Raw genomic sequence first — 14,582 nt, 5'->3', positions numbered from 1 at the left:
CCACCCCCCTCCGGGCCCGGGACCCCATCTCCTCCCCCTAAGGGGAGGGGCCGGTGACCCGGGACTCCGGTTCAAACAGAGATCGGAATGTCGGGGCCCCGGGGGTCGGGGGGTGGGGGGAGGACACCTGCCCGGGGACCGGAGGCGGGGCCTGGCGAGACCTGCCCGCGAGCAGCCCAACACCTGGAGCCGCCCCGTTCAGCCTCCGCGCAGGTGGCCCGGCCCCGCCACACAAAGCGCCCTTTTGAAGGCCACCTCCCGCCCGCGCGCCCTGTGAGGGGCCTCGCCGCCGCCGGGACCCGGCCAGCCGTCCCCCCGCCCTCCCCGCCCCGGCCCCGGCCCCGGCCCCGGCCCCGTCGTTTAGAGAGGGTCGTGATTGTGACTGGCGCCAAGGCCCGGATCTCCTCCTCCCTGCCCTTCTCTCTCCACCCCACGGCAGGCCCCAGGGCAGGCAGGAGAGTCTGGCCCTGGTAGCGTCCCGGACCCTCTGGACTGGGGAGCCTTCACGGTTGGCTGAGCGCATACTACAAGCCAGGCCCTGTGCTACGGGTCTGACAAGCCTCCTCGCCCGAGATCCGAGGACGCCCGCTGCATTCTCGGCTGGGAGCTGGAGTCGCCAGTTAAAGACCAGACTCCTTCCGACCCGTTCTTGTGTCAGCCCCTCTCCTCTAAGCGCCCCTAGGCTCTTTTCTCCTGGAACTTTCTCTTTCTTGAATCTCCTGACCCAGGACTTGACCTTGCCCTTTCTTTTGCTGTTATGCAAATCCTCACCGCACATTCCTTTGTTTTCTTCCCTAACCCGAGGAGAGGAGGTTAGCCTAGTGGTGGTCTGTTTCCCTCAGAGCGTGTAAGCTGCTGGCGGGGCCTGGGAGCTAGTACTCTGTCCCATCTTGTGCTGAGTCCCCAGTGCTACACATTCCAAGTGCTCGGTATGTGTAGAAAGTGGATGGGAGTGAGACTCTGCCCTCCAAAGGCTCCACTAAGCCTCCCCGGAGATGTGGAAAGGAACTCAGGCAGAGCCTTTTAACCCTACACCCAGCTGCTTTGGAAAAGTAGTCCAGCCACAGGCTGTCTCCTCCTCTCCCTCTGAGTGGCCAGGATGCCTTTGGAGGCCAGGATAATGGTTGCTATGGAGACTGATGGTGGCTCCTTGTACATCTGGGATTGAGAAGACAGTGGCATGCAGGGGCCACTTGTGTCTAGAACTTTGAATTCCAGCTCCTCATCTTCATCTCCAGCCTGCAGCTGGGGTGGAGGTAGAAGATTGATGGGGAGGGGGGAGAGAGAGGGAGGAGAGAGAGAGAGAGAGAGAGATCTTTTGTGTAGGTTAAATGCCTGGAAGCAGAAGCTCATAGGGCTTTTAGCTGTAAGGTCTTCCTTACAGGAGACCGGAGTTAAGGAGACCTGTCAGTCACTCACAGTGCTGGCTCCCTCTCTCAACCTCAGCACCGGGGAGATGGGAGCCTGAGATGTCTGCAGGACCTCCAAGAAGCAGTTCTAGGGATGAGCATATGAAAGAGGGCTGGTTCTCTTGAAGCTGGATAGACTAGGGAAATGAAGGATAGTCAGCTTATAGCACATACAGTAGATACTCTTTCATATACTTCCCTTAAGATTAAGGGAAAAGGGCTGGAAAGATGGCTCAGTGGTAGAGTGCTTGCCTAGCATGCATGAGGCCCTGACTTCAATTCCTCAGCACCACATAAACCAGAGAAGTCGGAAGTGGTGCTATGGCTCAAGTGGTAGAGCACTAGCCTTGAGTTGAGGGACAGTGCCCAGGCCCAGAGTTCAAGCCCCATAACCGACAATGATTAATTAAAATTATTTAAGAGAACAAAGTCCTTTTAGGGGAAATGAAGCAGGATAAATGAAGGGAAAATGAGGTACAGTCAGCATACAGCAAATACAGAAGATATTCCTCTATGTACTTCCCTTAAGATTAAGGGAACAAAGGTCATTTTAGAGAAAATGAAGCAGGATAACTTAAGGAAACTGAGGCCTGGTGAAGATAACTCAGAAACATGGTATTTAGAAACTTAGAAATGCTATCTTTGCTTCAAAGAGAGACAACAGGATGCATTCATTCCTGAGGGATGCATTTAGGTATGCCTTCCTGAGAAAAATGCTTGCCTAAACTTAAGCCTCTGGCCCCAAAATGCAGACTGCAGGGCGCCTTCTTGTCTCAAGGATAAGGATCTGTTTTATGGAAGGATACATTCTTACCTGGAAACTCAGAATAATGCCAAGTGTGGTTAGGGCAAAGACAAAGAACCCAACTTTGCATAACTCTGAAGCCAGACCCCTGCTTTTAACATATAAATACCCCCAACAGCCCAAGGAGCTGTGTGTCTCTCCCTTTGAGAGCACCCACACTCTATTAGAGTGTGCCTCTGCTCTTCTGTTTGTGTTTGTCTTTTTGTCTGTCTGCTTGCCTGCTAGTTTACTTAATAAAGCTCTGCCAAGTTTTCTTACTGTTGTGACTTGTCCAGAAATTCTCATTCTGCGATCGAAGTCAAGGACCCTAAGTGAAGAGTTCCTACGTTTAAAGGGAAACGTCACTAAATCTCACCTCCATCCAGTGACACTCTGGTGCCTAGGCTGGGTTTGACCCAGCCCTGCCCAAGGCTTTGCTTCATGACCAGTTGAGAGCCTCTTCTCTGGAGTTCAGGTGTCTGCATCTATACCTGTTGAACTGGTCTTTCTCTCTCCCCCTGTGACTTGGGCCACAACAAGTGAAGATCTATTTCAATTTGCCCAGAGGCCTTTTCCAGGCCAGCCTGGTGGCCAAGCCCAGGCAAGGGCCCAGCATGAAGGAGCTGGCCTTCAGTGCCTCCTGTACACATGGCCAGGCTTTGGCTTATCAGGCTCAACATCTAGAAGGGAAATCCAGGCAACTCTGCTGCTGCCAACCTGACCTTTGTGTTGGCCTCCCTAAAGAGGAGGGAAAAGAAGTTACAACTCTAGTACTCTGTCCTGGGGGACCACTCCTCTGCCCTCTAGGACCATTTCCTCCCTAGAGCACAAGACCACCAAACCTGCCAGTGCAGATGAAACTTGGACACCCCACCCCCACCCCTCATTTTCTCCATAGCTAGAGAAGGGACTGCAGGAGTGGGCAAAGGGGAATAAGTTCATTAAGATCTTGAGGATGAAGGAAAGCAAAACTACACACATTGCTGCCCCATGTAGAGTCCGGGTCCAAAGTGCTCACATGCCTCATAACCAAGGAGCTTCATTCAACATGCCACAGCTCTTGCTGAGTTCTAGGAAGTAAGCTAGATGTCATTGCCATCTGCCCTTTAAGTCAGTGCCTTGCAGTGCTACCTGGGACAAGCTCTTTCACCTCCCTTGGGTCTCTGATTCCCCATCTGTGAACAAGAGTTCTGGAGTGAGTGAGTGTGACACCTAGGGGGTATGGAGAAATGGCTTCCACAATGGAATACTCACACTGTCCTCTCTTCTTGAGGATACCTCCTGGAGTATTCATGGGCAGCTCCAATTTCCTCCCTCATAAGGAGGAAAACTAAAGAGGTGTGGAAAGCTTGTAGCCAGCTGGAAAGTGTAATGGTTAAACACCTTGGCTCTGGGTCACATTAGATGTATATGCCAATCAAGAAAAGACCAATCATGAAAAGACTTTTTAAAAGAAGTTGTTCTCTTTTAATCAATATAATTGTAAAAATAAGAGGTTTCACTATGGCATTTTCATACATGCATCTAAAACATTGACTGGGTGTCCTTACGCAGACCTTCCTTCCTCTGAAGCTATCTAGTGAAGAAGAGGTAAAGGAATTACAATTCCCGGAGTTCCTACCATAAATCTGTGGATCAGGTCCCCAAAGGCGCAGGCAGGCCACGCCCCCTCCCCACAGCCAATCAGCCGTCTCCTCCCCCACTCCTTCCACTGGCTGAGGCTCTGTCGCCACCCCTCGCGGCGAGGCTGCGGGGTTTGAGACGGAATCCCCAGGATTTTCCCCGTCCCTCGCGGAGCAGCTCAGGGCCACTAGGCTCATCGTAGGGCCAGAAAGCGCCCTGAGATTCGTCCAGCGTTCAAGGACAAGTCTGCTTTCAATTTTTTCCCGATGGGGAGACCCCCGCGGTCCAGGGAAGGGGAGCTCCTGTCCAAGGTCTCTAGCAGAAAGCAGAACCCGGGGTCAGTTTTCTCCGAGGAGGAGGAGGACGCCCAGGTGCGCGCTGTGTGTATGGGGAAGACAGTCCGTGAGATCAGGGGCCGAAGCCACCGCATTAAATCTGATAGTCTTTTTTTGGGGGGGGGGGTTACGACTGCATTAGGGAGGCCTGCCTTTTGTGGGGGGACGGAGAGGTCAACTGGCCAGACGTGCACCTGCTGGAACAGCCTGCTCTTAGACGCCCCGCGCCTCCCCAGACCCGAGCTCTTTCCCGCGTGCCCTACTTCGAGGTCCTTTAGAAGCGGGTCCTCCCGTTCGAGCCTCTCGGCGTTCTATTGGAAAGACTCGGAATTTGTGAAACCTTCTCTGGAATGAACTGCTCAGACTGACGGGGAGCAGTAAGAGCTACAACTGCGCGGGCGCAAGGGCAGCCAATCACAAAGGCGGAAGGGTCAATCACGACAGCTGGGGGCGGAGTGTTTTTAGCCAATGAGTTGGAAGAGTAGGGAGGGCGGGTTTCCCCGCAGTCGCTGGGCGCTTTCCGAGTGGGAGGTGACTGAAGAGAAGGGGTGAAGGGTGGTTCAAAGGTTCATCTTGTCGCCACCATCCTGCGGGCCCGCGGAAGTGAAGCAATCGGGAGGCGGGCCTAGGACCGGAAGCAGGAAGGAGGGCACAGGAAGCAGGGCCCCACCGCCAGGCGTATTCTGGATCCGCGAGTCTGTCGGTGCCCAGTGCAGGATGGAGAAGCTGCGGCTCTTAGGCCTCCGCTACCAGGAGTACGTGACCCGTCACCCGGCCGCCACGGCCCAACTGGAGACGGCGGTGCGGGGCCTCAGTTACCTGCTGGCAGGTGCCTCCCTGACCTTTGACCCAGTCCTTCGGGGACCTGACCTGTGACCCTAGAGGGACCTTCCACACGTCTCAGGGTAGCAATCGCTGACCTGAGAAGTTCCGTCTGGGTTCCCGTAGGGCTCAGGGAGGGGATGTGCGGGGTTCCGAAACTACGGGCCGAAGCAAACGTTCACCGATGGCTTCTGTACCTTCTCCGCAGGTCGCTTCTCCGATTCGCACGAGTTGTCAGAGCTGGGTGAGACGGGCTGTGGGGTGGGATAACTTGGGGGGGGGGGAGGCCTGGTCCTGGGAAGGGTCCAAAGAACGTGATCACAGGCTCGAGGACCTGGGTTGCCCATTAAGTCACGGTGGTACGACTGAGTCACACAGGGCCATTCGTGTTACCGTAGTAGGGAGACACCTTGTGTGTTGGGTCAAGCCCCTTTCCTCCCTACGGCTTTGAGGTGGGCACAGTTAACAGTGAGATATGACACAGACTTTCAGGGACAAGCTGTAGAGGGAGCAAAGGTGAGGTGGTGGGACCCCACACCTGTGGCTGTTTGGAACAGCCATAGTACTGGCTAGCAGGGCAGGGGCGGGTTTGTCCCTGAGCTGAGCCCATCCCTTGTTGGTTCAGCTCAACTGCCCACACAAAATCGTACTGGGAGTGTGGGTCTGTGAGGAACTGGGTGGAAGGGAAGGTCGGTTTCCACATAGCCTGTGGGTGGCTGAGCATGGCACGTGACAGATGATCCCTGAAGCTCTGGGGAGAAGGTGATGGGAGTGTAGGCCATAGAGCCGGCCTCTGAAAGCTACACTCTACCCCCTCAGTGTACTCTGCCTCTAACCTGCTTGTCCTGCTCAACGATGGGATCCTACGGAAAGAGCTTCGGAAAAAGTTGCCTGTGGTGAGAATTCTTCCAGGAACTGAGGGTGGGGATGCACGGAGATTCAGGAACCTAATAGTAATGATCAGCGCATGCACGTGATGTGTGATACCTCAGAGTTGGAGACATGCCTACATCTGGCATTAACATCCTCATCTCAGATGAACAGAGTGTGTCCCAGGCCACCCAGCCTGTTAGTGATGGAGTTGGTATTTGAACTCAAGCCTTAGACTTGGGACCAGGGGAGTTCCCTGACCTTTTGGCCTGGGCCTCTTGCAGTCGCTGTCCCAGCAGAAGCTGCTGACGTGGCTGAGCGTACTGGAGTGCGTGGAAGTGTTCATGGAGATGGGGGCCGCCAAGGTGTGGGGCGAAGTGGGCCGTTGGCTGGTCATTGCCCTCATCCAGTTGGCCAAGTAGGTTGGGCTGTGGAGGGCAGGACTTGGGTGGGGTGGCCCAGGCCAGCTATAAGTATGATGTTCAGCAGAGCAGCCCTGCCACCCGCTTGTTAGCCACCTCCCCCAGCCCTGCCATACTCCCCAACCCAGGGCTGTCCTTCGGATGTTCCTGCTGATGTGGTTCAAGGCTGGCCTCCAGACCTCACCCCCCATTGTTCCACTGGACAGGGAGACCCAGGCACAGCCCCCGGGTAAGCTGCTTTCCTGCTCTGGAATGGAACCGGGCATGGGACTTACGTTGCATTTAGAGCCAGCCAACATGAATATGACATTGTGCACTTGTAGAGCACATTTTGGTTTCTTCAACCTATATTCTACAGAGAAGAAGAAAGGAAGATTAGGTTGGGGACAGAATTGGAACTTGAACTTGGGACTTCATTTTATATGTATCTGTGGGTACATATATCATGTTGGGGATAGAAGCCAGGGCCCCATGCATGCGAGGCAAGTGCTCTACCATTGAGCTACACCCCAGCCCTGAACTTAGGACTTCAGATGTTCGAGTCCTTTCTTTCTTGTTGACTGAAGAGGGGGACAGAGCATGAGCAGGAGGTAAGCCAGCCTACCAACCTCATTTCTAGACCTGGATCCATACCATGAGACACAGCCTCAAGAAGCAGGGCGCCTGGCAGGCTCTGGCCCTTCAGAGCTTTGCATCACCTGTCATCCTTGGGCCTCTCCATCTTGATTAGGCAGCGCTTGGCTGCTCATCGTGGTCACGTTGAAACCGAAGGGCTGAGGGGATGTGGCCTCCGGGGTGTGTGCTCTCTGTGGATATGGCTGGGCTGAGTCTTGCACAAGGCACTCGGGAGCAAGGACTGGGTTCTCGTCTGACTCTGGCCACAGGTGATTGCTGACCTTAACCTCAGGCCCAGGAGAGCTCCAGAATGTTCCCTTGGTGAGAAGCCACAAGCTGAACCACATCCCCTGGCTCCAGATTTCTTGGCTCAGAAGTGGCCTTCATTCTAATTCATACACTCTCTACCTAGCCTTTGAACAGCCATTGTACCATGTTGCTTGCAGACTCTGCTGGTAACACGTCCTGTTGATGAAATGTCCTTCTGTCTGTCCCCACTAGATGACAACCATGGCCCGGGCAGCCAGGAGCAGTCCTATGTGGGGAAGCGGTCAAACCGAGTGGTGCGAACCCTCCAGAACAGTAAGTGGAGGATGTAGCTGGACTGGGCACCTCGACACTGAGGTCAGTGTGAGCCTGAGGGACTGGCTTCGACTGCGCCCATCCTGCCCTGCCCCAGCCTGACTTGTGCATCTGCCCTTGTGTTCTAGCTCCGTCTCTGCACTCGAGGCACTGGGGAGCCCCCCAGCAGCGGGAGGGACGGCAGAAGAAGCGGCAGCAGGAGCTGAATGTCCCCCCAACACCCTTGGGGCTCCAGGAGACCATTGCAGAGTCCTTGTATATCACCCGGCCCCTGCTGCACTGTATCCTTAGCCCAGCCTATGGTTGGCTCTTTGGGCTTAGTTAGGGTAAGGTGGGGAAATCGGCTGCACCTGCCCCTGTGCTGGAGACATCCTTGACACCTTGGCCGTCAGTGCTTAGCCTGGGCGTGTGGGGACAGAGGTCATGGACACCCTGGCTGCTGTCTGGTGTTGTGGATGTGACTAGGTGAGCCTGGGCCTTCCTTGGGGCTCTGTTCCCTCCACAGGGCTTCATGTTGCAGGCCTGGCCTCCTGGATGTGCAGTGGCTCCTGCTTGTCCTGCGACTCCCTGTGGCTCCCAGCCTGCTGCTCCTCTCTTGGCACAGGTCGTGCCTGGCTTGATCATGCCTTTTCCTCACAGCCTGAGCCTCCTGAGTGACAGGAAGGGCCTGACCCGGAGGGAGAGGCTGGAGCTGCGACGCAGGACCATCGCGCTGCTCTACTACCTGCTGCGCTCCCCGTTCTACGACCGCTTCTCGGAGTAAGGAGCTGCCCACCCACCCACCTTGCCCAACAGGGGACTGGGACGGGCTGCGCTGCAGGGGGAGGGTAGAGCAGTACTGCAGCCCTCCTGCTGCCTGCCTCCTCCCTCCTCTCCCTCCCCCTCCCTCCCTGTCTGGGCTTCACTGACTGCCTAGATTGTGCCATCCAGGAAGCAGTCAGCAGTAGGGCTGTGTGAACTTGAACACTGGTTGGCACACAGGGCAGGGTGAGGGCACTGCAGGGAGGCCCCGCTGTTGGTGGCTGTTGGTGGCAGGTATGGGCTCTCCACCTGCCGGCTTATTTCCATCTCTTCCAGCCAGTTAGTGTGGATTATTCCACTTCTCAAGCCAGGGAGCCAAGCATCAAAGGGGCGGAGCAATAGAACAGATGCCACCAGCCAGTGAAGGCGATGTTCTCTCCCCTAGACTGCATGCCCTCCACTTTGGCTTACTCTCCCTCCTGCCAATCTGACCAGCCTGGCACCCTCAGAGCCGTGGCCCCCAAACCTAGTGAAGTCTGTTCTGGTAAAGAAAGGGAGATGTGTGCTCTTTGCAAGGAGCAGTCTCCTCTCCCCATCTGCAGCCCCCACAGTTGTCTGTGGGGCCAGCCTGCCTTCTGGGGGCCTGCTCTGGGCCACCCATGTGGGAATACTGCCTCCTGTGTAACAAGGCCGTGGGACAGTGAGAACCTCTACCTCGGGGCAGTTGTAGTGTTACGCAACTGGTTCACATGACCACGCTAGGTATGTGGTAAACTCTTTTTTTTTTTTTTTGGTCCGGTTGTGGGGCCTGAACTCTGGGCCTGGGCGCTGTCCCTCAGCTCTTTTAGCTCAAGGCTAACACTCTACCACTTGAGCCACAGCGCCACTTCCGGCTTTTTTCTTTTTTGCTTATGTGCTGGGGAATAGAACCCAGGGCCTTAGGCATGCAAGGCAAGTGCTCTACTACTGAGCCACCTCCCCAGCCCCCATGGTAAACTCTTGATAGATGTTAGGTCTCGTTTTTGTTGGTCTTGCTAAGGGTCAAATCCAGCGCCTCACACGATCTAACACAGGTCTACTGTAAATGTTCTGCTACTGAGCTACATCTCAGCCTTTAAATGTTACGTCTTTAGTCTTTGTCTTTTTTTTTTTTTTAATAATTTCCCTTGACATCATGGAAACCTATAGAAAACCCTTTCCCTCCCTCTTCTTCCCTCTCTTCAGCACTGGGGCTTGAATTAAGGGCATTGTGCTTGCTAGGCTGGCATGATACCCCTGAGACTTCAGCCATATTTTTCACTGGTTACCTTTTAGGATAGGATCTCGCTTCCCACCTGAGCCCCTATCCTCCTACTTTTAGGCTTCATATCATCAATGGCATCACAGGCACGTGCCACCAGGTCCAGCTTCCTTCTGTGGAGATGGAGTCTTGCTGGCCTGGCACCAGGATCCTCCCAATCTCAGCCTCCCCCCTAGCTTGGAAAGACAAGCCACATGCCGCTGCACCTAACTCTGGATTAAGAAGGCATCTCTTGAACTTTTCTGTCTGGGCTGGCATCTAACAGGCAATATCCTGTTCTAGCCTCCCAAGTAGCTAGGATGACAGAAGCATGCCACCCACACTTGGCTGAAACCCCCCCATCTCTTAAAACCCAGGGTTCGCCCTCCTTGGGCCCTGACAGCTCTCAGCTCAGGCTTGTGAGGTTTCTGTGTGGCTCAGCCTTTCTGTCAAACAGGGCAGGATGGGCTTCTCTCCATTAGAATCCACTGGCCACTGGCCCAGTGCTGAGGTAGATGGAGCCTTGAGCATCCCGGGTACAGCCGGGAGTGGGCAGAGCAGAACCCTCTGGAGGTCTTTTGCCCTCTATACCAGGCTCGTCCTCTGATGCACTTCTTTCAGTCTGGCAGTCAGCAAAGACTTTTTAGCTCATTTGCAGGGAGCCACACCTCTCCTCAGCCAGCTCCCTGTTTCTCACCATCCAGGGCCAAGATCCGCTTCCTGCTCCAGCTGCTGGCAGACCACATCCCCGGGGTTGGCCTTGTGGCAAGTAAGCATGGATTGAGTGTCACTGATGGCAGATGGCACATGTGACCCCCATCTCCTTGTTTGCTCTGTCTCCTTATATAATTTGATTCTTAGCACGGTCGAGGCAACTTGAGGTCATTGATGGGCAGGTGACAGCTCGAGACCTCAAACAGTGTGGCCTGTGGAGGTGGGGGATTATTAGGCCATTTTGTGGGCCTGGCAGCCTTCCTCCTGCCTTGGCTGGAGTACCATGAAAACACCTGAGTGGAAGGTCTAAGACAGGCAGGGGGCTCTGGTCAATTTGAAGCTGTCTGGGGACACTTGACAATGTCTTGACTTCCCTAGCCTGAGTATTCTTATTTGTAAATGGGATCTCCTCACTGAGGAAGAGGTGGGGGTAGGCTGGCTCTCAGTGGTACAGGAAGCAGCTGGACTAGTAGTAGGGCAGAGCAGGTCCGGCCTTGACTCTCACTTGTTCATTGCTCTCATTGCAGGACCACTCATGGATTACTTACCTAACTGGCAGAAGATTTATTTCTACAGTTGGGGCTGACAGACATCCAGGGAGTGGGGTGCTGGGGGGACAGGATGGCATGCTCGACTGCTCCTGGCAGGGCTTGCTTCCGCCTTGCAGTCTCCCGGGCCCCTCTTCCTTAATAAAACTGACTCTGGCAGTGCCCAAGCATGTGGCCTCTCCATGCCCACCGCCCAGCACCTCCCCTGCCCTGCGAGGCTCTGCACATGGCCCAGGTCTCCACCAGCATTCCTCCCAGTATCCACTTGACTCTGGCCGCACCCTCCTGGAAGGAGACACTGCAGCCTGCTTCTGGCTGGGCCAGGAAGCCTCCACCAGGCCCAGGATCCCTGGTTTGCACCACAAAGCTGGATATAGCCTCAAAGCGTGCAAGCAGCCACTTGCCTTGGCAGCTGGAGTAAACACTGCTTTCTTGATGGCCCCTGGTGAAGATGCAGAACCACACAGTGGATGGCCACTGTCCAGCATGCCTTCTCACCAGGGCCTTTGCTTGCCCTTCCCCTGCACGGCCATGCCGAATAGCCTCCAACCTGTGGTGGGTCTGGTACAGCTTGGAGAGTAGACCTCTTCTCCTATGGGAGAAGGCAGCAGGCACCCGCAGCTCTTGGGTTAGGATAGGGAAGGAGGGGAGCCCAAGGCGGAGGGAAAGCCAGATGAGTGCAGCCACCCTGCTGGCTCCTCCCTGCAGAAGGGAAAGGGCCTGGGCTGTATGGGCCTGAACTTTGCTCTCCCTCACTACCCCTACTGGTTGTCCTGTGGCAGGCCTAGCCTCTCTTTGGGGGGCTTCTGGGTAGCAGTAGTCCCTCAGGCTCTGTAAAATGCCCCTGGCTTGAGGGTTGCCCTGGGAGGAGCCAGCTGCATCCCAACCAACGTGCTTCCCCATGTGCCTCTGAGAAGGGCCACCTGCCACAGGGTGGTGAACACCTGTGATCCCAGCTAGGACTGCCTAGCAAGACCCTGACTCAAAACTGAGCAGCGGGTGCTACCCAGGCTCTGTGCTGGGAAGTGACTGTGTGGCTCCAGGCAGTGGGTGAGCAAGAGGAGCCGGTCAGTGGGCCTGTGACCTTTGGCTCATTTTGATACTTGTTAAGCTTGCACTTGCTCAGTGGTAAGCTCTCTGCCAAGCCTGTGGAGGCAGCAGGGCCCAGGGCCCTGTCCTCAGCTCCCCTGCCAAGGAGCCACCCATGGGCACAAGCCACACTGGAGCCATGGTGCCATGTAGATGGTCCAGCTAATGGAGAGGGCACCACTGCACATGCTCCCATAGTGACTTTGCCACAAAGCCTACAGCTTTGTTGTTTTTTCCGGTACTGGGGGGTGTTGGACCTAGGGCCTCACATTTGCTGGGCACTGGCTCTAACACTGAGCTACCCTTGCTGTAGCCTGTGTTCATCTTTTTTGGTAGAGGAGGAGGCTAGTGAGGTGCTACGTGAGCACAGAAGGGGGCAGGGCCACAGCTGATGGCACAGGGGAAGGACAGGGCCAGAGGTGTCCCATGGCCAGCCAAGGAACCTGGCCCTGGTATGGGCAGTGGGGAAGGGGCTGTTCAGCTTGTGGAGAACACCTGCATGGGCAGCACTGGGAGCGGTGGGCATCAAGACTTGTACTGCAGGGGAGCTGGAGTCAAGGCAGGGGCTGTGGGAATGGGGATTATGGGGAACCTGGGTAGTTTGGGGGAACACTATAGATAGTATCTAGAAGGCAAGGAAGTTCCAGGTTCCTGCAACTCAGGGTCCCCAGGATGCTGCCATTTGAGAAGAATTTGCCTCCAGGTTGTGAAAGGGTCCTGGGGAAGTTATTGTGTGGTTGAGGGCACTGGGGAGAGAGCATGGTACTTGTCTGCCTGGGGGGAGATGTGGGGCCAGAAGCCAGGGCTGGGAACACAACTTTTTCTCGGCTATGAATAGGCCTAGAGCAGCAGCAGCAGCTTGGGTTGCTGTTTAAGAAGCAACTGAGTTCCTAAGTCAGATTCTGGGCCTGGCCCTCAAATCCCCATGCCACCATGGGAGTGGGCAGGATTTGGTTTGCAGTTCGGTGGAAGTGAGCCAGCGTGATGTGCTATCTGTAAGCAGGCCAAGTTGGGCTGCAGTGAGAAGAGGCAGGTAGAGGTTTTGGCCTTGCCTTAGGTCTGTGCCTCATGTCCCCATTCCATGCGCTGAGCACCTCCTGTGGGATCCCATGGTGTCAACCACACTGTCCTCCTATGCTCACACCCCAAAGCTTTGGCCCTCTTGGCAGGGCTGTTGAGCTTCTGGCTCTGCCGGCCCAAGCAACAGGAACTTCATGGGAAAGGCCTCGTCCAGTGCACTCAAGGTCAGGCCAGGGCCATGGGATCCACTCCAGCTTGTGGCTGTAGGCCCAGATGCCAGCAGGGCAGTACTGTGTGGCAATGCTGGGGTTTTGGGTGCTGAAGCAATTGTTGAACCCTCTGTTGAGGGCCACACCTGGGTACTTCGTGTCCCTAACATCACAGATAAGGGAACAGGTACAGAAATGAAGTGGACAGACTAAGAGCAGGATTTTTTTTTTTTGGGTCCGGTCGTGGGGCCTGAACTCTGGGCCTGGGCGCTGTCCCTCAGCTCTTCAGCTCAAGGCTAGCACTCTACCACTTGAGCCACAGCACCACTTCTGGCTTTTTTCTTTTTGCTTATGTGGTGCTGAGGAATCGAACCCAGGGCCTCAGGCATGCAAGGCAGGCGCTTCACCACTGAGCCACCTTCCCAACCCTGCTAAGTGCAGGATTTGAACTGAGATCTAACCCAAGATCTATGCCCTCAGTCCTTAATAACATTGGAACAAGATTTCGTTTGTTCATTTGGTCCAAGCAAGTATAAGACCCTGAGTTCAGATCCCACTACTGAAAAAAAAAAAGACAAGGGCTAGGGGCACATTGCTTGCCTAGCGAGTACAAAGTCCCAAATTCAAACTCTTTCAAAAAAAAATTGGTTCGGCACCTGCTGGCCATAACCAACTAAGACAAAACACGAATAGACCAGAGATTCTTGACATTGTCTCCAAGCAGGTGTTGTCACTGGGCCCTGGAACTAATGTCCTTTGTGAGGTGGCCTGGGAGTTGGCGGCGAGTTCTGTCCTGACCGGGGGAGGGGCGGGCAGAGGCTGGAGCAGGGACTTGTGGAGATGGTTCTCGCCATGCTGGGGGCTCTGTACCCCAGGGCTGGGCTCAGTCTCTTCCTCTTTTACCTCATCCTGGCAGCCGCACTCCTTCGTCCCCAGCCCCTGAGGTAAGACCGAGGTTCTGGAAGGCCATAGCCCTGCCGTCCCTGGAAGTGTGGTGGCTATTCTTGGGCTGGGGGCTTGCCAGGTCCCCCCTCTGGGCCATCCATCTCCTGTTCACAGCAGTCGCACTGGCCTTTGGGGCCACAGATGAGCACCCCAACTTCTCCCACAGGTCCCAGCGGTCTGTTCCAGAGGAATTTTCAGCCCCCCTTGAGCTCTCTCAGCCGTTTTCTAGCCTGGTGGATGGTAGGATTTCTCTTCCCTCTCTGGCCCCTGCTTCCATGGTGGGGACCGTGCCCAGGTGACCCCAGGCCCAGCCCACTGCCCCCAGGAAGCCTCTTTAGGGTTGACCAGAGTCTCATCCCACATCAGTAGCTCCTCCTCTGCCCACCCTCTTCTCTCTTCGTAGACTATGGGGTCCGACCCAAGCACCCGTGGCCACGGGGGCCTCGGCCCCTCCTCTCCCAGGCCAGGCAACGCAAGCGGGATGGGCCAGACATGGCTGAGTATTACTACGATGTGCACGTGTGACGGGCGCACCCCATAAAACTATTCTGTGCAGCAGTGGCTCAGCTCTCGTA

General features: G+C 55.5%; 2 protein-coding genes across 2 annotated transcripts; both read left to right on the top strand.

Annotated features, from left to right (window-relative positions):
• The first annotated feature begins 4,677 nt into the window (after positions 1-4,677).
• On the top strand, positions 4,678-10,906 carry Pex16 (peroxisomal biogenesis factor 16). Its single transcript, XM_042676419.1, has 11 exons — positions 4,678-4,980; positions 5,182-5,217; positions 5,793-5,869; positions 6,128-6,261; positions 6,394-6,494; positions 7,382-7,462; positions 7,591-7,743; positions 7,855-7,927; positions 8,102-8,221; positions 10,187-10,251; positions 10,724-10,906. The coding sequence occupies exons 1-11, from the start codon at positions 4,869-4,871 to the stop codon at positions 10,780-10,782; spliced, it is 1,011 nt and encodes a 336-aa protein (XP_042532353.1). The 5' UTR covers positions 4,678-4,868; the 3' UTR covers positions 10,783-10,906.
• A 2,980-nt stretch (positions 10,907-13,886) lies between these two features.
• On the top strand, positions 13,887-14,532 carry CUNH11orf94 (chromosome unknown C11orf94 homolog). The gene is made up of 3 exons (XM_042675600.1): positions 13,887-14,006; positions 14,174-14,247; positions 14,411-14,532. Exons 1-3 carry the CDS (start codon positions 13,903-13,905, stop codon positions 14,530-14,532), a joined length of 300 nt encoding a protein of 99 aa, XP_042531534.1. The 5' UTR covers positions 13,887-13,902.
• Positions 14,533-14,582: the final 50 nt, after the last annotated feature.

This window comes from Dipodomys spectabilis, unplaced genomic scaffold (assembly GCF_019054845.1).
Source record: "Dipodomys spectabilis isolate Male_0828 unplaced genomic scaffold, ASM1905484v1 ptg000030l, whole genome shotgun sequence".
NCBI lineage: Eukaryota > Metazoa > Chordata > Mammalia > Rodentia > Heteromyidae > Dipodomys > Dipodomys spectabilis.
This window is presented reverse-complemented; position numbering and strand designations above follow the sequence as displayed.